The sequence below is a fragment of the Berghia stephanieae genome, chromosome 3 (assembly GCF_034508935.2).
Source record: "Berghia stephanieae isolate SIO BIC M18660-M18661 chromosome 3, UCSD_Bste_1.3, whole genome shotgun sequence".
NCBI lineage: Eukaryota > Metazoa > Mollusca > Gastropoda > Nudibranchia > Aeolidiidae > Berghia > Berghia stephanieae.
The window spans coordinates 9,204,486-9,229,485 of NC_088362.1; the positions used below are offsets into that span (position 1 = coordinate 9,204,486).

A 25,000-nucleotide genomic window follows, 5' to 3' on the forward strand; every position below is an offset into this window, starting at 1 on the left:
AGCATTTGTTTAGGGACACCAATCTATCCCAAAGGACTCTCCGCTGTATCTAATAAATCTAGCTACCCAATCACTGCTGAATGGATAATGAGTCAGAAATAAATCATGACCATTCTCCGGATAGAAAAAATAACTTTTGCTTGTTAATCGAGTACCCTATAACATGAGCACTTGGAACTCCCTTAAAATTGATGAAAACTTTTTTTAGAATTCGCAATCCTGCACTTTAAGCGATAACAAATTAAGATACAAACTATGAAATCACAATAAAAGAGAGCCATAAAAAAATGCAGCCATCGCAATTAATATCTAATTAAGACAGCCTGGCTTCCTGTACTCAGTTAGATCGGCTTATGCAACCTAAAAATATTAGCATTTTTAGAGCGCTATTTTCATTAAATGATACAAAGCGCTTTACAAAGGGTACGAAACCGACAGCCATACTTAACTTTAGGATCGAACAAGACAACTATAAGGCGCTGATACATATCTTTTTATTCCAGCAGTCCAGTGAGATAATAATATATTATGTTAACAGCAGTTTCCAGTGTCTCAACATTACGATGTCCTCAGCGGGACCCGTACTAGGGAATAGTCAATATTAAGACAAGTGTCATACCACAACACCACAACAACGCAATCCCAATGGATCCTGAACTCTGAAATTTCCATTGATACTTACAGGAGGGTACAACATGAAGGATGAGTAGTCAAAATGAGATTTCACCATGTTTTTCCGTCCTAAAACCTTCCAAGATTCAAGTTCTAGGAAATGGAGAGATTTAGGCAACTGTAATAATTTCGTTTCGAACCACAGAAATACATTACAAACAGTTAAAAATAGGATTGGTTAAAATATTAATATGTGCCCTAGATAGTTTTAACATCATCCTCCCAATCATCATCATCATCATCATCATCATCATCATCATCATCATCATCATCATCATCATCATCATCATCATTTGAGAGGTCAATAATTGTCGTAGAGACGATTTCTTGGTTTGTCATAACACCAAGTAGAAGTTCAAGTCATTCCTGTATAAAAACTTAGATGTGTAACGAAAACATCTAACATCATTTATTTTCTCACATAGAGAAAGAGAAAAGGAACGCAAATAATTGCGCCTACATAATCACTCTTTGTTAAGTATTAACAATTACGGACTGAGGTAAGTGAAATGTATATTTATACAGATGGAAAGAAAATGACATCACTCAGCTCTATGTAATTGTTTTAGACAGCCATTTTAATGATTACTTCCCACTTAACTGTCGAAGGAACTAAAGTGACGTCCCATGCTCTTTTTTACTCTTTTAGACAGCCATTTTGTGATTACTTCTCACTAAATTCTAGGAAACAGACAATAAAAGTCCAAGGTGTCTCTATTATTCTCGCACTGCTCGATCTCAGTGCCGGTTTTGATACGACTGATCATGCCATTCTTATTGAGCGTGTTGAAAAAACGTTCGGCATAGCACTGTCTCAGATTGGTTCAAAATTACATTTTTGAACGATCTGAGCCTGTTCTTATAAAAGGAGTTCATTCCGACCAATTGCCATTAAAATTCTGGGTCTCCTTGGGATCTGTTTTGACTCCCCCGCAGTACACGCTGTACACACAGCCATTAGGCGACATCGTCAAAAAGCATAACATAAACGATCATATGTACGCTAATGACACTCAGCTGTACAGTTCAGTCAAACCCCCAAAAAAACAGATTGTTTATTGGAAAAAAAAAACCCTGGAGAAATGTTTTAAAGAGGTGAGGATGTGGATGACTTGCAATTAACTTAAAAAGAATGAAGAGAAAACGGAGATACTTTTTATAAACACTAGAACGCTTGTGTATTCGACCAATTGGAAATCATTGAACGATCAAAATGAAATTATTCATTTTTCGGACAAATCTCGTCATTTATTTTGATTGTAATCTGTCTACGGAAAAACATGTATCCTATCTTTGCAAAAGTAGCTTTATCGGGAATTACGAAAAATCGTTCAATTGTAAATATTTTAACCCAAAAGTCTATTCAAACATTATTGTATTGCTAACATAAAGTTTTAGATGAAAGTTAACAAACTTAAATTTGATGATGACAAGACAGAACTGATAATTTTTGGAAATAGGTATCAACTCTCAAAAATATCTACAAATGAGATACTAGTGGGTGAAAATACTATTAAACCTAGTTATTGTGTGAGAAATATTGGGGTGTATTTAGATAAAGGGCTATCCATGGAAGATCATGTTTTAAAAATATGTCAATGTTGTAACTATCACATTAAAAACATTGACAGAATTAGACATTATATTGATGAGGATATTACAAAGATGCTTGTTAATTCTCTTATCAGTAGCAGATTAGATTATTGTAATGCCCTTCTCATTGGCTGTCAAAGCAGATTAATTCATCAACTACAAAAAAAAAAAAAGAAAGCGGATGGACTTATAAAATTAAAGAAAAAAAAAAGGAGATCATATAACACCAGTTCTCCAGGAATTGTATTGGCTTCCTGTAAAGTTTAGGATATAATTTAAGATATTGTGCTATGTTTTAGATGTCTGGATGCATTGGGACCTGAATATTTGCAGGAACTGATTAAAAATATGAACCCACTCGAAATTTAAGATCATCTCAGTCCCAGCTTTTAAAGGTTACCACCTCAAAATCCAATTTCGGTAAAACAAAAAAAGCCTTTTCATCCATAGACCCACGCCTATGGAAGGCACTCAGTCCTCGGACAAAGTCCTGTGAAAATTTATCATCTTTTAGGAAGTCTGAAAACTGAGTTCTTCCGTGAAGCTTATTTTTTTATGAAATAGATGTTGCTTAGATTTTGTTTTTTGTATTCATGCTTATTATGTAGTGTCGTGATTTTTTAATCATTTATATTTTATTTATTTTATTTCATTTTCTTTTAAAATTTTTATCATGCAAAGCGCCGCAGAGCACAAGTAACGTGGATGTTTAGGCGTTATATAACATAACATAACATAACATATGGTATAGGGCAAAAGAGGATAAGATCACTTGAATGCCCTTAATATAAATAGTGATGCCATAAATCTATTGATTAAAGATTACAATAATGATACTGTAAATAGTGCAATAAACGGGGACGGAACTATTCTCATTAAAGTAATCTGACAGATAAGCTGATAGATTTCAAGATGTGAACGAATGATCAAGTCGGAGAGGTGAGGACGGAGAAATTTTGATGGATTGAATTGGGGTAACGAAAACAAAACAATTCACGATCTTGTCAAGTTTCACACTAGAAGGAAAAGCTTAAACGTTAAAAATCTCAATTCTCAGTCACACAAAATGTTTCAATCATCCATCCTTTTATTTCCTTCTCAAATTAACACACTCAGTTTCACCTTCAAGCCATTCAACAACACGGCATTTTGAACAGTTAAATAGTGTTGTCTTCAGTGGGAGGACAAAACGAATCGTTGTAGTACTGCGAATAAGCACTTCGTATTTTTTTAAATGATGATAAGATACTTACCATATATACGGTTCTTCTTAATGGTTACCCATTTGTCCCTTTCATAGTGATCCTGTTCATGCTCAAAACCCAGGGCATGGCCCATTTCGTGCACACATACACTCTGAAAAGTAGGATCATCATCATCATCATCATCATCATCATCATCATCATCATCATCATCATCATCATCATCATCATCATCATCAACATCATCATCATCATCATCATCATCATCATCATCATCATCATCATCGTCATCAGCATCATCACCATCATCACCATCATCAATGACGGCATTATTATTATGCTCATCATCATCATCATCAAGATTTTCCAGATTGGAATTTCAATTCGATCGCTAGAAGGTCATCCATAGTTCACTCAAGTTCAAGGTCAACTATTTTAAACATTTAATTACTTGTAAATTATCGATATTTTAAAGCATATTTAATAGAATAAAAACTTTATTTTGTGTTGAATAATATACATGTACAATTTTGTAATATCCCTCTCGATTTGTGCGAGTTATTGCCCTTGATTTGATTAATAGAAATTTAAAAAAAAATATTTCTCTTTATAAAATAATTTGCAAACCGTATTTTGTTTCATTCAAATAATACAATTTAGTGTTTTGGATGTCAGTAAAAAGCATATAATGTTACAAGCAAAACACACAATATTTGACTGAGTTTATGCCCATTATACTAGAGTAAATGAAAAGTGAAAAAATTCGAGTTGTTTCATGTTCATGTTAGAAGTTCATTTTTCGTCAAAGTTGATACGGTTGATACTCTTGAAAAAATATCTGGCCGATTGGTATTTCAATTTGACCACTTGAAGGTCATTCAGAGGTCATTCAAGTTCAAGAAAAGACACATTTAACATTAATTTACTTCTACACGTCTGATGCGCATTATAAACATTTAAAAAAGGAGAAAATACCTTTTTAATTGGTTTAAAAATTCACAGAAACAGTTTTGGGGGAAATTCCTTTCAATTTGTAAGTCTTTTGCTCTTGGTTTCATTTCTACGTAGGTATAAATATTCTGTTTTAAAAGTATATCTTGCGTATCACGCTTTATTTAATACTACTCAAAGAATAAAATGTGTACATTTGGATGCCAATCATAAGCGTGTACAGTAACAAGTAAAACTCAGACAATATTTGACAGACTTATCATCCTTTACTTTTAAGATTAATACTAAAGTCTTGTAATGGGCCATTGAGAACTGACAAATCACGAAGAGAACAAAAGCCTCCTTTGAAAACTGAAAAGAAGACCATTTCAAGCAACAAGCAGAATCCCTTTGGAAATCATCTTATATTTTTGATAACCAGACGGTGATCGAAAAGAATTATTTAGGTCAGTACGTGTCATCAACCCGTCCACCTGTTTTACCATTTTAAGTCTGCCTCATGCATGCACAAAGTTGGATCTCCTCAAATGGATGGTGGATCTCAAATATAATTATTAAATTAAAACAAGAACTTAAGAACAAACATTTGACAAACATTGTAAGAAAACGTGCTTAATCAAGAATCTTACATCACTGGATCTAGCATCTTGAGTAGCAGTCGGCAACGTGTGAGTGATCTGGTCAAAATTTCAGGGGACTTGCAACTATTTTTATGTGAATACGGACAAAAAGGGTCTTCTAATTGTCTAGCAGGCTTGGGATGGAAAATGTCAAAAAGAGAATAGAACTGCATATCGCAGATTTTGGCAAACATCGCTATTATGAAATTTCCATAGGACAATGCAACCACGAAGAGCAAATACCCCAAATTGATACATTTTTGCAAGGCCTTCCAACAGACCGCGAGATACTGATGTTACTGTCATCCTCTTAGCCAATCATAATCATATCATTGCAGCAAATCCAAAAGCTAATATTTGCATTAAACCATATGCAAGAAAGTAAAAACAAGTAATCAATCTGAACAGCATTGCCACAAATTATGTTCAATAGACTGGCAAACCCCTTGTAATGTTTCGTGCATTTACGCATTCTGTACATCTGATTTCAGGTTTACAGGGAAGCGTTCATGATAGTTGTCTTGGTTTAATCGTGTTACTCGCTATAACACATTGGCAAAAACTATTATGCAAGAGACTTTGGAAGGAAAGCCGAGGACAGATCCTGACGGAGGGCCCTTACTGTTAAGTCATCTCTCGTGTCTCCTCTACGACCACCCCGGACAGGAGAATGAAGTGAGGTGAGATGATATTCACGTTAGAACATCCTTACCAAAGCCCCACTGTTTTCTGTAATTCAAGAATTGCCAAAGATCGTGGATGCTCCATTACATATATCTAGAAATCTCTATGTGAATCTTCTTATGCTGACTATACAAAGGTGAAGCATGTGAACACAATATTAATCTCGTAAGGATGAACATGTTCATCCACAAAACGAGAAACGTTGACTAAAATCCCCTCAACAAGTGATGTTCTGTATCAACATTTTGAAAGGAGTTTTTCAAACGAGTATTTGGGCCACAACCAATAAGTCATTGATGCCTTCCAAAATCCAAATAATGGAGATGGACGGATGATAATAATTGACTCAGTTTGGACCATGCTTCTTGAGGCCAAAGCTGTTTTCCATATGACCAGTGATGCTATTGGCAATGTGTCGATAAAGAGGAAAATGCATTGGCCAATTCAAACGAAAATACGAAACTTACATATACAATAAATAATACATTGTATTTGCCGATGCTCTACCATGCCACGAGGCGCTTGACATGTGTATCAAATCATTAATATACTTCTTTTGTAAATATTTAATGAATTGCTCTTTCCCAAAAATGATTTTAAAGGCTCACAATATTATAGTCAGATTTTTAATAAATGCGCGTGTTTTTCTTCTTTTTCTCAGATGCCCCTCAACGCACAGCTGCAAAAGTCTGTATGAACCTCTGAATTAATCTGTCTTAATCAAAAATGTTTTTACAGTAATTGTCAAACAATAGGAAAGGATTTCGCTTATAACAGTTATGTTCAAATCGACAACTGGTAAAGATTGTAACTCACAGATGATTTACAGTATCAAAATTATGACTTTTCCGCTTATCCATTTCGAAGGAATTCGTTAAAATGGAAAGTTCGGTTAATGGAAACTTAAACGATATATATTCAGTAATCTGATTGTGAAGGAACAAATGACAATCCTTATCTATCATACCTCTACATTTTATAACTATCAATACACATTACTGATGAATACAAATGAAAGTGAACATAACGCACTTTCAACATATTTTTGATTCCAAAATTTATAGAAATCGCTTGTGTTTTTAACAAAGAGGATTACATAAATTTAATGTAAACTGGTCAAAAGTAGAAATTCATCAATTTATGATACATTGTTTCCACATAAACATGTAGATGGGTTCAGCAATAACAACAACAAAGGCATACTGGATAAATCAATCATCACATTCTAATGACGAGGATGATGAAAAGGAGAAATGAAACGACGATGGAATGATTTCGTGGCATCACTCTATCCAATGAAATCTAATTTTCCTCCATTTTGATAAGGTTGGAGCAAGTCTTTTTCCATTCTTATAATATCATTTATTGCTCGTTGGTGAGAGTAGATTTGGTGTTCCTACTCTCATCTTTCCCTTCACTTGGGTCCAGTGATATGGGAAAAGTGGCGCAACCTCGTGTCAAAATTCATTGATTAGACAGTCTGCTTTGAAAACTGTTTCTGGTTTGTTTCTTTTTGAGTATAGTTGAGCCTTTGTTAAATAGCCAGAATATGTAGTGCTATCTGATTGGAGCTATAAAATCATATCAGTTTTTATAGTTGCTGAAGTTGGAGCATTGAGGTGATCAATGGGCCACAGAACTGTAGCGTTGTCCAATGCAATACAGCTGGGTGCTTCGAGGAAAAGCAGCAAACGGTTCTTTACCCCGTCTTCAAACACCTCTGAATTGACCCTAGAATGATATTCTCTACCTTCCATATGATGCAGAAAAAAATGGTATGGCATTCTCCTAAATACCCAGTATCTTCACCACCTGCAAGAATATCAATGATCTTCTGTCCATAACTCACGTTCGCCCAGTTCCGTACATCTTTGGATGATATCCATTTCAAAGTTGTCTTGGATCCTTTTCCTATCACGTTGTTTCTCACTGATGATCTCTCCGTCGTATTTCGATAATCATCTTCTCGGGGCAGATTGTGAAATTCTAATTCCATAGCCGGCCTCTTTAATGACTTATCGATAGACACAAATAGATTTCTTTTCGCAGCTTACTAGAGTGTTGTATCGTATCCTACAGTTTAAAAGCCTATATATGTTTTAGATCCTTTAATGTTCTGTGAAACGTTCGTTCACAGATACAATTTTTCAAAGTTATATAAAAACAGCATTCATCGTTAATAAGACAATATTGAGTATAGTATAATCAGTATTTCAAATGATTTAAAACAAGAGAATTCATATCTATAATTGCTACATGATGTAGATAATAGCAAATAATCATAAATTCAAAATTTAGACGTAAACAATATTTTTCAAGACATGATGCTTTTTATGACTACGCGTGAAAAGAAATCACAAATCACAGGAACTGCGAAAAAGCCACAACAGTTAGATGACAGTCCTCTGTGATCCGGTCCTGGTGATTATTATCTTATAACCAATCTAGGGTCTGAAAACGGTAGCAAATGCATTGACTCAATAATACAAGATTCAAATATCTACAAACCATATGTGAGCAATCTTATCAAAAGGTGTTATTTTGGGTTGAATTTGATTCTTGAATTCTAATTTTAAGCTAAACCGTAAAAATTCGAGTTAAGGGGCGGCTTGGGTCTTTTCTAAAAATAATGAATTATCTATATAGGGACTTTTTAATCATTCCGTATCGTCATTATAGGTTAAAAAACAACATTTTTGGAGAAAATATTTTTATTAGCTGTGTTGTTACTCATTTTGCGACCTGAAGTGGGGGTCTTGCAGATAGATATTCACAATCTTGTGGCAAACTTTCCTCAAAAACTGATCAAGGAATACGTTCCATATTCTTCCGTCTTATCAACATTGTATCATTTTGTGTCACCAAGAGAGATTTTACAGCTTTAGCTTATAAGATTTTTATTAGAACATTATAAATTTGCGAATCAAAATGATATGACAAAATTTATGTTTAAAATGTTTAATTTGGATTATAATTCAAAATACACATACTTTATCCCAAAAAATATATCTCTCTGGTGGCATAATACATTATCTCTGTGATAAGTGGACATTTTCAGACAATTTCTTTGAATAGCTTCTGAGAAATGTTTGACACAGTATCTTATACCTCTAGTAAAATGACATATTGAGAAAATAGCATAAAAGCTTTCCGTTTTTCACACTATCTATAACCTTTTTGACTCCGTTTTTCGTGTCTTCATAGTCTATGTTCAGAAGATAGAATTCAATTATATTATTTCTAAGATAATAACATATCGTTCTCCACCAAAATCTCAAATTAATGTTTTTGAAGGATTTTCCTAATAATTAGACCCAAACCGCCCCTTAAAAGGATGATTTTATCGAGGATCATGATCTCGGTACTTTGAACATCAAAACTTAAATTTCATAAGCATTTATATATATATATATATATATATATATATATATATATATATATATATATATATATATATATACTCGCACATACACATACACGCATGGACACGTGGCAATCCTGTGTAGGAGACTACTTAATTTTTATCAGCTACAATCGTGGCGACGAAATGATAGCAACAAAAATAATTTTCACGAAAAGATTACAGGAAGAAAAAATTCAACACCGAGTTTATGCGCGATGAATTACGAAAAACTGTCCCTAAAAGGCTGTTTCCCAAAGAGACGCAATACTACGTCGAAAGTTTTTGACATAAAAAAGAAGAAATATTTACCTGTGCCGGACAATGCATTTTTTGTCCTTTTTCATCATTGTAATAACCCACCAAAGACCATCCTCTCCTGAAAAATAAAATTTTTAGAGGCGCATGGTTATTGTTTTAATCGAACTTACACCTTGGATTTACCTAAATATTGCTTCGAGGAAATTTATCGGCACTATTTGCAGGGTCTTTCCCCTGCAATGGGGTTTCTATCCATACACACACACGCACACACACACACACACACACACATATATATATATATATATATATATACATATACATATATATATGTATGTATATATATATATATATATGTATGTATATATATATATATATATATATATATATATATATATATATATATACATATATGCGAACCTAAGCACTCGAAAAGACTCCTGTTGGGATCTACGCTCTTTCTCTAAGCGTCTCTAAATCAACACTAATAAGATATACATCGTCAAATTAAAAAAATAGTCCTTAAGTACCATAAGGCCTCTCATGCTTGAGCTTATCCGGTTTCAGTAGCGTTAAACCGACGGAAGCGATTGGTGGCTTTTGTATGTAAACTACATTCCGCAAGATTTAAGAGACGCGGCTACCCAATCATTTATGTATTGTTGATGGGTTCAGAAAATATCTCATGTGCATCTGAAATCGACATTAGACTTTTAATGCATTAAAATGTATAAACATAAAGTTGAGAATCTCTGGCGACAATGTATACATATATATATATATATATATATATATATATATATATATATATATATATATATATATATATATATATACTCGTATATATATATATATATATATATATATATATATCTATATATATATATATATATATATATATATATATATATATATATATATATATATATATATATGCAAATGTACAAACATGTAAAAATATACAACCAAGAACCTATAGCAACACATTATATAATAATTTACTAAATTGAGATAGGCCATACCTCTGGCCTTTTAGTCCGAATTTGTGAGTGTATATTTAAAATCTTGACAAAGTATGTCGTTTGCAAATTTGAATTGTTTTAACAAAAAGCAAAAAGTACGCTATAAACATAGAGCCATATTACTTAACCACTCTTTTAAGATATGATGCAAGGCTTAACAATAGAGGTATAACAAATTAATATTGTTACACGAAATCGTTTAAAAGTTCTTAAGGTTTACACAAACCGGATAGAATATACATATTATAATATGTGATGAATCGTCAAAAAGGGCATCATGTCGGCATAATACCATAATGACGAAGCATTATAAATCGTATGCCATTAATCACGATTTAGATTGCAACCACCCATAAAGCAACAAAAATCAAAAAGTTTGTATGACATATTTAAAACCATTTTATAATCAAGCGGTTACTAGAGAAAGCACTGAGAAGTGGCCTAAATCCTACCTAGATAAGGGATAGTTTACGGGTGGTGCTTATCTGCTGTCTCTTTCTGATGTACTTATTTAGGTTTCATGCAATTGTACATCTTTATAACAATTTTGATTCTAGAAATAATGGTGACCTAGTATTTGGAATTTCCATTGGTTAACAAAGGCGTTTGTTCATCTAGTCATTTCCAAATATCTGACCTGTCGCCTCGATCTGGCATCATGAAAGAATGGCTAAAATGCTGAACTTTGAGTCTAAGAATAATCAAGAGTTAATTACTTGATTTAATGTGTATGCGCGCTTATGAGGGGAATCGATATAATTCGTAATATTCATAACAATACTACTTACTGCCTCACATTTCTAAGCATTTCAGTAATAGACACGTTCATTTGAAGGGTCGGGGGAGGGGTTATTTTATTATAGTTAATTTATTTATACAGAGTACTTTATTTTTTATGTAAATTGACCAGGAAAATAAAATAAAAATATATATTTCTTTATGAACCATCCTTTATGTATGAGAGCAGCAACTTACTACTTAAATTAACAAGAACAAAGATAAACAGGTGAATGCCTTCGTCTTAAATGTTAGAATTGTTTAGCTTTGAGCTGCGGGCATTGTTATAATACTACTAATCCCTGAATCTTTTAAATTTAAGTTTTTATCTCCTGGACGTCTTTATTCTGATGTAATATATTAATTCCATTGTTATACCAAAGAATATTGAAAAAAGAATACAATTCCCTTATTTTCACACATTTCAATGGACCATGTTATGATAATCTTAACTTTGAATTCAGTTTCCATCCTTTGCTGTTGGTATGAGATAAAAAGATTAGTATGACTTACTTATACGTTGTTATGTATCTAAGAAATCCTTTAATATCCGATGTATCGTATTTGGCTTTATCTTTGAATCGGATACAGGTGTGATATTCATAGAGTTCCATCGATGCATCTAAATCCACTTTGTTCCGAGGGTCTGGAAATTGCCAATCAAATAAATTGAAAATCATTACATAATTTTTAAAAATGCTCCCTCCTCTCGTCATCCTCATCTTCCTCCTCTTCCTCCTCTTCCTCCTAATCATCATCATCATCATCATCATCATCATCATCATCATCATCATCATCGTGATTTTGATGAGAGAAATTCACACTGGAATTTTCACACCTCGACATCCGAACGCTCATCATGTTTTCATTCTGTTCAGCAGAAATTCACCTGTGGCAGAAGATAGACTCAGTCTCACCTCAATAACGAAAACGTAACTTACTTGTCGCATTATTGGCATTATTTACGCGAGCAATTGATTTGTACAGATATGAAAAACCTTACCCCGCTGGATTATCACCCTTTGTTTTCATCCCGTACTTACGCGAACAATTGATTTGTACAGATATGATAAACCTTAACGCGCTGAATTATCACCCTTTGTTTTCATCGACAAATGGATGATGCCAAGTCTGCAAAGATAGATCATCATCAAGCCCTACTGCAACCTCCTCGTGATGTCGAACGGTAACAGGTCAAGCTGTCCAACTGCAGAGGGCGACAAGAATAGGCAATGGCAAACCATTCTTGTAACTTTGCCGAGTTAACTGCATGAATAAGTCCAAAAAGTTAAACGGTGACAGCGTAAAGGGGAGCATGTTTTCACGGAAGACTGCTGCCTCGCTCGGTTGGGAGCGTGATGTTCGTCATGTCACACCGAACCGTCAGCCAGTTACTAGGCGAAATAAATTTAAAAATGTGACAAAACCAAAATTGGGACATGGAATGTCAGGACCTGTGCCCAAAAAGGAAAACTAAACAACATTCTAAAAGAAATGAAACGGCTCCAAATAAATATTCTTGGCCTGGCAGAGATGAGATGGAAAGAGCAGGGAACCATGTCAAAACAAGAAAACAACACGACATATAAGATCATATGGAGTGGTGGAACCTCTTTCCAAAAAGGAGTAGGGATGATCTTAGACCAACAATCAACCAAATTTTACAAAGGGCACGTAGCAATCTCAGACAGAGTTTTGCTGGTTAAGCTAAGAGGACCTGTAGTTGACACCAATATTATTCAAGTTTATGCACCAACAGAAGAGGCGACAGATGCAGATATGACAGAGTTTTACCATTCACTAGACAAAGCAAAACGTATGTGTAAATCACAAGAAGTCCTTATGGTAATGTGGGACCTAAATGCTAAGATTGGCAGAGGCAGAGATGGTGACATAATCGGACCACATGGACTCGGAGACAGAAATGAACGAGGAAACATCTGGGCAGATTGGTGTAGAACAAATAAATTAATGATTTCAAACACCTGGTTTCAACAACACCCAAGAAGAACCTGGACATGGCAATCACCAGGGGACAGAGCAAGGAACCAGATAGACTTTATAGCAGTATCATCAAGATTCAGAAATGGCATATTAAATTGCAAAACCTACCCAGGCGCCGATGTAGACAGTGACCATGTCCCAGTTGTTTGTACAGTAAGGATAAAGTTTAAAGCTATTCAGAGAACAGCTGGTAGAATAAAGAGGGATTACAGGTTATGCAAAGACAATGGCATACAAACAAAAATGAGAGAAGAATTTGAAAATGCACTCATGATACAAAGCCAAAGTGAACCTGATAACGAAAAATGTGAAAAACAATTTGATATATTCCAAAATTGTGTCAAAGCAACTGCAGAAAAGCATTTACCAATAGCTCAAATAAACAGCAAAAAGGAATGGATGACAAATGAAATTCTAAACCTATTTGAAGAAAGACGAAAATGCAACAGAGGGTCTGCAGAATACCAAACATTGAACAACCACATTAAATCCAAATGCATCGAGGCACACGAGAACTATCTAGACTGGAAATGCTGCAAAATCGAAAGAGAATACAAACTCAACCCCAACAAGCTCACCAAAGAATAAAAGAACTATCAGGGAAAAGGAAAAGCAAAGCAGCAGGAAGTTGTATCCAAAACAAACAAGGGGAACTGCTATTTGAAGAACAACATATAGAAAGCCGATGGGTAGAATACATAGGCGAACTGTACAATGATCCAAATAGAAATGAACCACCACTGAAATTCAAAGAACCATTAAGCGGACCAAACATCACCAAAAGTGAAATTGAACATGCCATGGAACGAATAAGGGATGGTAAAGCAACAGGCCCTGATGAAATATCTGTAGAGGTATTAAAAAGCCTAGGAGATCTAGCAATTGATGAACTTCACATATTATTCAACAATATATACAACACTGGGAAAATTCCAGAAGATCTCTGTAACTCTATTTTCATAGCAATACCAAAGAAAGCAGGTGCAGTCAGATGCGAAAAGTTTAGAACTATAAGTTTAATAAGCCACATCAACAAAATACTGTTGCGTATAATTATCAACAGGCTAAGGAATAAGATTAACCCGAAATCGCAGAAGAACAATATGGATTCCAACCTGACAGAGGGACAAAGAACGCAATATACCTCCTCCGTGTTTTAAGTGAAAGAGCTATACAGGTTCAGACCCCACTATACCTCTGTTTTGTCGACTACAAAAAAGCTTTTGATAGAGTACGCCACGAAGAAATACTAAAACAACTGCACTCCATTGGCGCTGATGAGAAAGACCTCAGACTCATGCAAACATTATACTACACCCAGCAGGCATCTATCAAAATCGGAAACTCTACAGGAGATTCCATTCCTATTAAGAAAGGAGTCCGTCAAGGGTGTGTTGCCTCACCAGATCTGTTTAATCTATACCAAGAAACAATCATGAGGGGCATAACTAATATGGAGGGAATAAAAGTAGGAGGTCACAACATAAATAATATAAGATACGCAGACGATATGGTACTCATTGCAACATCAGAAATCCAACTTCAAAAGATTGTTGACAAAGTGGTAGTAGATAGTGAAGCCAAGGGAATGGAAGTGAATATCACCAAAACGGAATGCATGGTAATACAGAAAAACCCCGAAAACAACAACAACTGCAATATAATGATTCACGGCGAGCAACTTACCAACGTAGAAAGTTTTAAATACCTAGGTTCAATAGTGATAACAGATGGAAGATGTAACCGAGACATACGAGCAAGAATAACTCAAACCAAACAGGCCTTCATGGACCTGGGAAACATTTTGAAAAACAAACAGATGTCGGTCGGGATTAGATTCCGAGTCTTGAAGTGCTACGTGTGGCCAATCTTGTTATACGGATGCGAAAGCTGGACTACAAATGCAGAAACACAAAAGAACATTAAAGCTTTTGGAAAATGTGGAAAAACACTCATAGACCAACTGAAGGGCTTCACCAACCTAACAATCCAAGAGCTGTTTGAAAAAGCAAGAGACAGGGAGGAATGGAGAGAGATAATTCATGCAGTATCCGAAGCCTGGACCAGGCATGGAACCTAGAAGAAGAAGAAGAAGTTTTCATCCCGTACTTACGCGAACAATTGATTTGTACAGATATGAAAAACCTTAACGCGCTGAATTATCACCCTTTGTTTTCAACCCGTACTTACGCGAACAATTGATTTGTACAGATATGAAAAACCTTAATGCGCTGGATTATCACCCTTTCTTTTCATTCTTCCCCCCCCCACCCCACCCCATCTGCCCATCCCAACCCCTTCGATGCACATGGACATTTCTAGGTAATGGAAAAATGTTTAGGTGGACAAAGTCAGCCCATAGCTGAGTTAAACCCAGTTGAAATTCATTTTCTGCACCCCCTTCAAAACTACGTGAACAAGATTGTTCTAAGGTAAAGGTGTCTCATCTTTCTTATGTTTGAGGGTATTTATTTCTTACAGACATCGACTGGATCAATTAAGTTGGTTATTATTATTATTTCTTACTGTTCTCTCAACTCACTATCACACATACATTATCCATATTTGGTTTCCTAACAATACGCTCATTTCATTTTGTTTATTGTGCCATTAACCTAGTTAGTGAGACGGGCCTGTTGTTTGACACTGTGTGACGATCGCCTTTCTTGATTATGGGAGAAAACTAGCATTTCGCCAATCCGGTGGTAACTTTCATGTTTCCTGTTAATGTCTGATGATTACGGTTAGAATTACTCCAATTTCATAAGCTGGTTGTTGGAATATGTGGTTGGGTATGCCATCTGGTCCACTTGCTTTATTCACATTGAGACTTTGTAGCAGTTTGATTCCTCCTTCTGTTGTAATGTTGAGTGGTCCGATGATAGGATATGAGGGCCCTCTAGTTCCGGTGCAGACGAGTTGTCCTCTTTCGTGAAGACTGAACAGACCTCTTGGTTCAAAAGTTCAGCCTTGGTCTTGTTAAAAAAATTTAGGACGCCTCCATTTTTTTTATTGAAGCAAGCCCTATAGTGTCCTGTCGTCTTACTTTCAAATGTTTCCAGAATGGGCGATTGCTGTTTTCTTAAAGGCTTTTCCCAAGTATGTCATCAATGTAATCCAAATGTGTCTTGCGTGATTCTTCTGCAGTCTCTCTCTCTCTCTCTCTCTTTCTTTTTTTTCTCTCTCTCTCTCTCTCTCTCTCTCTCTCTCTCTCTCTCTCTCTCTCTTCATTTGGTGGTATTTCTCCCAGTTTTGTTGAATTCCCGTACAATTGGCTTTAGTAAATAGCTTCAGCTTTTTCATTGCCTGTCTACTCAGTTGGGTGGCATCAATGTACCTTGTTGATGTCAGGTTAGTTGTTATGAGTTTGTCCATAATTTGGAACAAGCTACCTCGGAATGAAGTCCAATTTTGTTCTACTAGTAGATCTTGTCATTTCTCCAAGAATTAATCCTTGACTTTTATTATTTTCTTGGTCAGACTGCCCCAATTGGCCTGCTTATACTTGTACACCTTCCGTGGTTTACCTTCAGAAGTACTTGGCTTCACATCGGAAATTCAATAGTACATCATCATAATCCTGAACAGCCTGGGTGAAAAACGAGCCTAGCAGATTATTTCCCTCTTTTGTCAGTTGGGTTTCGGGTTCAGCTATCATGTTCACTAAAAGATTTTATTCAACTTCTAGCACTTCTCTACTCACTTCATGTCTTTTTATTATCCACAAATGCCTGCTCCAATCCTCTCCTTACCAACTATAGGAAAATCGTCACATTTGTTACGATACAGCCATCATTTTTCTTATTCAAATTTCTTTTGTACATCATAAAATTTAAAGAAAATAAACAGGGTATTGTAGAGCATCATTTGCTAAAGAAATTATTTATCGCAAGAACTCAGTGCTATTGTGTTTAAGTGATAAAGATCTATTTTTGTGGTAGTTGGGTGTAGAGTTTTGGGGAATATCATGAAAATGTATGGTAAGGAGAGAGTTAATGAGGTCGTGTCCCTTTAAACGAAAATTGATATAAAGTCCAGGGTAACAGATGCTCTCTACTCACTCTTACGTTTGATTATGGATCTTGTACTCATGAGAAAATGGCCGTTTTGTAGGATTATTAAATCGTTTTAGTTTTCTATTTCATGGAACAGAAGGTTGTCATTGGATAACAGTTTTAATTTGGGTGTTGGTACAATTCTTTCCTGATATCATTTATCAATGGGCGGCTGTATGGTATTGTGTTGTGACACTCGCCTTCGGATTGGTAGGTGCTGGGTTCGAGTCCCGCTCCGAGCGACGCAAAGCTGAGTCCTTGGAAAAGGCTCTTTCTCACATTCTCTCACCATAATCAGGTATAAAATGGGCACTTGCCGTTTACGACGTTGTTTCTGTCGAAAACGAAAATTATACTATCATCTTACAAGCGTTATATCTAGCCATACATGTTAATGGTTACTATTGGCTTGAGGCCTTCTGTACATCCCTTTGAGCGCGTATTTTCGTAAAAATGCTCCTTTTTAAAATTTATTTTTTTAACGGACCAAATACTATAACCTATGATACTCCAGTTTTGGCATGACATGGCTCATTGAAATGCCCATCCAAAATGGCACGCTGGGTGTATTACTGTGCTTATTGCTGAACCACTACAAGGGATGCTGCTTATCCGTCTGTTATTTTCTGTGGCCAGATATAAGATCTTGCTCACGGATGAGGTCCAAGTCCTTAATCTGGGCCGGGTTTTACATTAGGGGTAGCTCTGTCATTGCATCGATGCCTTGCTAAAATTCACTACTTGGAGGTCAATTTGCATTACATTGTCATGCGATCTAGTACGACAGGTTAATTTGAATTTTAATTGTGTCTCTAGTAAGACGCTAGAATTATTTTTTCTGACAGAAAAACTTGTTACCGTCTATGTCTTCATTTTTCATCTGATTGCGGAGAGAGAACGTAGGTAGATCAGAGACTCGACTTGCGCCTAGCAGGCGTCATGTCTCGTTCTACATGTTATGTTATGTTGGTGGCGAGGGACACCCTTTTAAATGCTTTGAGGACGTTAAGTGGATATTTTACAATTTAGATGCTCTAGTACTTAAGTTTAAATGCTCAAAATCATTACAATAGAAGTGAGTGTGGCTTACCTATTTTCTCCCAAACGTATGGAACAATGCCTTTTGGCCAAACCCTGGTCTCATGCACGTATCTCTTCCTCCTACTAAGCCTTTCATCATTGTTGTCAAAAGTGAGACGTTTCCCCTCTGTCTTGTTAAAGTTTTCCGATTCTTGAATCGTGAGTCTCTGGGTGGAATAAGGGGGAGAATTATAAATAATTATCTGTTCTTTTTTTTTAGAAAAAAAAGGTTGAGGTCCAAATTGTTCTGCACAACCAATGTTAATTTTTTGCCAATGAGCACAGAACTAGTGAGAAGTACAAATTTATAAAACTATTAGGGTAACATTTTCCAATTCGGACCCCCAAAATGTCTCTCTAAGTTCGATGACTACTATTGGTCGCACACTGAGAGAAATTGTGAAAATAACTGTTGCATATGTTGCAAACATCATTCATCTTAAGTTTAAGATAAAGTACTTTTCTATTATCACATTATATCTGTGTGTTTGGCCTTGATTCATGGGCCCTAATCACTCGTCCCAATCTGGACACCCTTTTTTCCGGTCGGGGCCCACCGTTGTACCAAATGGATTCAATAGTCTGATGTCACGTCGCCCAGCAACGGCCATCGTGGTTCTAAACAAAGAAAATCGGTACTTTTCATTATTCATGCTGGCTAGAACTTTTCATATGTATTGTGATCAAAATGTGTAAAAGTCAAAACATGATCAGATTTATAATGGGTTTTTTCCTCTGAATACGCTCGTCGGAGAAATATTTCATAAGGGCGTCCGCCATTTCCCAGATAGTTTAGAGCCGGTTACTTAGTTACCATGCGTCATTACGAGGGAAGTGACATTACGACTGTTGAAGGGTATTAAGACACACAGTTGTGCCAACTAGGATCCCCCTTTGAGAAGTAAGATTACACATGTTTCAACTCATTTACATTACTACCAGTACAATTCTTAAGTAATGCTAACTAAATAGTTTATGCATACAATGACATTAAATGTGTTACTGTGCTGTAAATGTTCATTACAAATGTTTAACAAATGTATCTATCATTTATATATTAGGCCTGAATCTATAAATCTTATACATTTGTTTATAGAACTATAAAAAGGCAAAAGTAAACTCTCAAAGCGAGATAATGGTACTGAAAGTAACTGTTGCTACTCGATGGATAAAAAAATATTGGCTGAAACTGTTGCTGCTCGTTTCGTTTTATAGTCTTTTTTATATTAAAAAATGTTTTCAATTATTTATTAAATAAATATTTATATAAATACTTTCCTCATGTATCTTACAACGATGAGTATGTTGATAGTGGATTTATCTTAGACAGTGTGATATAATATATATCACTGATATTACTCATTTCTGCCATTTAGCTTTAAATTCTTTAAATTGTTAATCTGACGATTGCGGTATTATATTAAAACCATTTTTTAAAATTGTTTTACCTGTAGGGTGTACTGGATACAGCAGAAAACAATGAGAGTGCCCAACAAGTGCCGGGGACCAAATAATGGTATTCCCGCCATCGGTGCTGCGATTTAAGAGTGAAAAGAATATGATATGATATTATATATTGCTATGAAAAATATAACGACAAAAGGCGTCAAATTCATACAAAAAATACTTTGAAAGAAGAGAGAGAGAGAGAGAGAGAGAGAGAGAGAGAGAGAAAAGAGAGAGAGAGAGAGAGAGAGAGAGAGAGAGAGAGAGAGAGAGATTTGAAGAATGAACACTACTAAGTGTAAATTACTAAAACAGACGTATCAGTATCCTGTCAATCTATATAACCAATATTGTAACTCATTTATTGCAACATGGAAGGATATAAAGATACTTAAGTCTTGCAAAGGATATGGAAATACATCAGGAAATAAAGTTTTCATGGTGCGAAGAGAAAGTAAAAAAAAAAGAAAGAGATCGAGAAGAACGAATACGTAAAGAAAGAATAATAAAATGAAGAAAAAATACGTAAAGAAGAAAAAGATCAAGATGAAACAATACGTAAAGAGGAAAATGTTGAAGATGTTATTGTTAGCAATATAGAAGGTCTTAAACAAAATCCAACAGATGTGAAAGAATGGTCATTAACTCAAGAGACAGTTTTTCAAGCATAAACGAGAAATAGGAGCAAGACGACAGAGAAGCCATTGAGTATTTCTCTTGAACCACAACAATTTGACAGGGTCACGCTCATTAAAGAACAAAAAAGCAAAAGAAGGGACGAAATCAAAGGTTGAGTATGTTATTGAAAAAGATATTTTGTTCAGAGTACATAGAAAAGAAGCAAAATGTCGAAACAGCTGGTCACGCCGAGTACATAAAGAAACAAAATCCTTGGAATAGCGCATAATTCAATAACTTTTGAACATCTTGGGAACGCTTCAACATTAAAGAGAATATCCGAGAATTCCACATGGTCTGGGATTAATAAAGAATATATGTGAAATAGTTTGACATATGCCAAAGAAGAGTTGCAAAGAGGAAGGTACAGGTATTACCATTAAAGACAACTCCAGTTATTGAAAAAGTTTTTCAAAAAGGTTGCAATTGGCATTATAGGTCCTTTAACCAAAGCAGACATAAACCATACGCACATACTAACACTAGTCGATTACGCGACCAGATGACCAGAAGCGATAGCACTGAAATCAACCACATCGAATCATATAGTCGAAGCGTTGATAACAATTTTTTGCTAGAATAGGCACACCAAATGAGTTGCCTAATAGGTGTCATTGCCTCGTCCTAAATGTTAACTGTTGCTGTTGGCCGAGGACCCTTGTAAAGCGCTTTGAGCACGTGTAGTGGATATTGAGCTAAACAAAAGCTGATTTTTGTGAGAGATTCAATTGCACTCTGCCATGATAAATGTGAGCAGAAAAGCACAGATGATTGCAACAGATATATACCAGCAATCGTATTGGCATATAGGGAAATATCCCAAGAATCGACTGTCACGTTCCTGTAGAACGAGCTTAAGACTCAATGGAAAATTAGCTTAAGACATGACTTGTTCATTTTCAAACCTGTTGTTAGGTTATCTTGTGTTGACAACGCTTCTCTGTCGTCCCATGAATATTAACTCATCATGGTTATATTAAAAAAAACATGGCAGGCGCAAATCGTAACTTGCTATTCTTCGCACAATGCAGGGGTGCTCTTTGTGAAAAACGTTCAGGACCGGAAAATATCAAGGTATAGTGTAGGTTACTGTACTGTGTAAGTCCGTAAACGGGTGACCAAAATCATTGCATAGAAAAGGAGAAAACGGTAAGGGCTGCCTGAAGCCGGTGATCGTAAAATACTAACGAAAGAGTGAAAATGGAAAGGCTTCGTATGGGAACAAAACAGACAATGGACGTTTCGGGTACAAACCCTTCGTCAGCACAACAATACACAAATAAACCCTGGAAAACAAATAAAGATATAATGAAAAATAACTTGTATCGTCTGTACTCAATGGTGGTTGCAGTATGAATGAAATGTTAGCGTGGCGTGGGTAGAGGCTAGGGTGCCCCAGGGGGGTGATCTAATTGATAAGCAAAGGTCAGCGTCAGGGAACAGAACTTTCCAGACTATAATGGAAGATAAAAGACATATTGGCAGTAGTAGTAGTAGTAGTAGTAGTAGTAGTAGTAGTAGTAGTAGTAGTAGTAGTAGTAGTAGTAGTAGTAGTAGTAGTAGTAGTAGTAGTAGTAGTAGTAGTAGTAGTAGTAGTAGTAGTAGTAGTAGTAGTAGAAAGCTGTAGTGAAACAGTAGCGGGCGGTGGAGGGGCGAGGTGAAAGGGTCAAGGCGGAGGTGGGGGGGGGGGGGTTGTTGGATGAGCGAAGGTCGAATATTCGCGAAGGAACGATGCGATAGTAAAGTGGAATACACCGATAAATAGATAGATAGATAAATAGATAGATGGATAGACAGATAGATAGGTAGATAGACAGAAAATAGGGGAGAGAAGAGAGAGAGAGAGAGAGAGAGAGAGAGAGAGAGAGAGAGAGAGAGAGAGAAACCAAGACAAAAAAAGGGGGGGGCAGGGAGGGGGGGGGCAGGGGGGGGGCAGGGAGGGGGGCAGGGGGGGGGGGGCAGGGAGGGGGGGGTTGGTTTGAGGCGGACCGGTAGAGAGGGGGAATTAGAGAGAGAGAGAGAGAGAGAGAGAGAGAGAGAGAGAGAGAGAAAGGGGGGGGGGGGGGGTGAGAGAGGGCGAGTAAACAGCCGAGTGATAGCTGGGTCTATATGTATATTAATGGATAAATAAGTGGATGGGTGGACACAATGAGAGATAGCTAGGAAGGTAGATGACTATGAATTGGTGGATAATCAGTAAATAGATAGATAGATAGATAGATAGATAGATAGATAGATAGATAGATAGATAGATAGATAGATAGATAGATAGGTAGGTAGAGTTGTAGATTTAGTAGTATGAACATTAGTAGTAGTAGTAGTAGTAGTAGTAGTAGTAGTAGTAGTAGTAGTAGTAGTAGTAGTAGTAGTAGTAGAAGTAGTAGAAGTTGTAGTAGTAGCAGCAGCAGTAGCTGTAGTGGCAGAAGTGAGAGCAGCAGTGGTGATGAATATGGGTGACGTTGACATCTAGTGGTGGTTAATCCTGGTGTTGAGTCCGCGTGGAGTCAGCGTTCCCAACAACTTGATCAGGTGAGTTTCCCTACGTCGACGGGCGGAAGTGTCCGAATGGCAAAAACTAAGCACTCTAACCTCATCCCAGTCTCCCAGTTTCTGGAATTAGAATCCAAGTGTGCTATGCAACGACTTAGTCTTACTACAGACATCCTTCGCAAACAGATATCCAAATTAACACACACCATCGACACATCCTCCACATGCTTGAGGCATCGTACTTATCATAATCATACACTTTACAAAGCCATTAGGTTATTCATACATTTATGTAATCAACATTACCATGCTTGCTTAAATTATGTCAAAACCAGTAAATTAGATGCTCTCTTTCCAAACAGAATTACACATCTTGACGATGACCTCCCTTCTCATTCGGCAACACTCCCATCGGTGGATTCACCCATTGAACCTTCCTCTGGCCCCACTGCTCTTAATGGCACCCATAACCAGCCAGTCACCATTCGTGGTTTGGGAGTCCCTCCAACAGCCGGGGACCAGTCTGGAAGCGATCAATTCACCCCACCCACCAGCGAACCCCCCCCCGTGATGGATAATGTTGGAGCTACCCCCCCCCCCCCCCAGCAGGAACCACAACAACCACCGGCTGGTGGCTTCTGTCCCCCCGACCATCCAGTTAGCAGTGCAGAGGAATCGGTCTTAAGGAAAGGTCTCAAGTTCATCCCACTGCAAAGAACGTCCGACCAGTCCCGCATTGAGTCGGATGTACGTCGCTTCATGCGTATTTTACGCTTGAAGTATCACTTCAAAGACGATGAACGTGACCATGACTATGACCGTGACCCTGAGGATCCGTTTGCCGCTTTCTCACGACGTAAAAGAAACTGGACTCCTAGTCCTGGCAAGTCCCCTACACTCGACCTGTTTATCCAGACTTGTCTTAGACAGATCGAGGCACTACGACCCACACCTATCAAGAGGTCTAACCTCATCCGTCTTGAATGGGCTGCCGTACGATCATTTAGATCACGTCGTGATATAGTGATCAAAGCGGCTGATAAAGGAGGGGCCGTAATATGTTTGGGACGCTGAGCTCTATAGAGCTGAGGGCCACAGGCAATTGAGTGACCAGATATTTTATGAGAAAGTGACTTCGGACCCAACACTTGCTAACAACACCAGAGTCCACCAGACAATCCAGTCTTTGGTATCGCAGGGAGAATTACCTAGTAGAGCAGAGGTCCTTAAACACGACCCCAGCGACCTAGGTAATCCGTGTTTTTACATGCTCCCTAAGATACACAAGATCCGGGAATTGTCTGACACTCCACCTGGAAGGCCGATTGTGTCGGCTATCTCGTGCCCCACTGAGAAGGTATCGCAGTTCCTCGATGCGGTATTTCAACGTATAGTTCCCACCCTGCCATCGTATATCAAGGACACTAACCATGCTCTTGGTGTCATTGACGAAATTCGATTCCAGGATGAACGTCCACGGCTGATTTTCACCATGGATGTGAAGGCACTATACACATCCATACCGCATCCTGACGGACTGCGTGCCATCAGGCATTTCGTCGACCGTCATCCATTACCAGGGATTTCCAGCAACAGCATTGTGAGGCTCACTGAACTTGTGCTCACACGCAACACTTTTGAGTTCAATGATGTATTTTTCCATCAGATCTCAGGTGTTGCGATGGGCACCAAGATGGGTCCCTCATATGCTAACCTCTTCATGGGCTACATTGAGGACACCTTCTTCCGTCAGTACAGTGGACCTGCCCCCGAGTTGTTCAAAAGGTACATTGGGGACTGTTTCGGCATTACGTCATTGACCCACAGCCAGTTGAAAGGGTTCATCCTAGCGATGGACTCCTTCCACCCGTCCATAGAGTACACTTATGAGATTTCAACCTCAGAGGTGAACTTTTTGGACATCAAGGCTGTATTGACCAGCACGGGAGTACGGGCCACTGTACACTACAAGGAAACGGACAGTCACAGCTACCTGCTCTATCGGTCATCCCATCCGGTGAAGTGCAAAGACTCCATCCCATTCAGTCAGACACTCCGCTTGCGG

At 37.0% G+C, this 25,000-nt stretch overlaps 2 protein-coding genes across 2 annotated transcripts in view; both read right to left on the reverse strand.

The window, feature by feature from the left end:
- The window catches only part of LOC144969147 (zinc metalloproteinase nas-23-like), a 6,692-nt gene extending 3,089 nt beyond the window's left edge, over positions 1 to 3,603 (reverse strand). Inside the window, exons 1-2 of the mRNA XM_078908255.1 lie at positions 3,519 to 3,603; positions 620 to 765 (exon numbers count right to left, since the gene is read on the reverse strand). Of these exons, the coding sequence (XP_078764381.1) occupies positions 620 to 765; positions 3,519 to 3,603 (231 nt within the window). The remainder of the gene's footprint in view (positions 1 to 619; positions 766 to 3,518) is intronic.
- LOC144967119 (uncharacterized) overlaps positions 1 to 19,858 on the reverse strand; it is a 113,942-nt gene extending 94,084 nt beyond the window's left edge. The window contains exons 1-6 of the mRNA XM_078903964.1: positions 19,770 to 19,858; positions 18,332 to 18,488; positions 11,696 to 11,828; positions 9,435 to 9,501; positions 3,519 to 3,621; positions 683 to 765 (exon numbers count right to left, since the gene is read on the reverse strand). The gene's annotated coding sequence lies outside the window, so the exon portion shown is untranslated. The remainder of the gene's footprint in view (positions 1 to 682; positions 766 to 3,518; positions 3,622 to 9,434; positions 9,502 to 11,695; positions 11,829 to 18,331; positions 18,489 to 19,769) is intronic.
- Between the last annotated feature and the right edge of the window lie 5,142 nt (positions 19,859 to 25,000).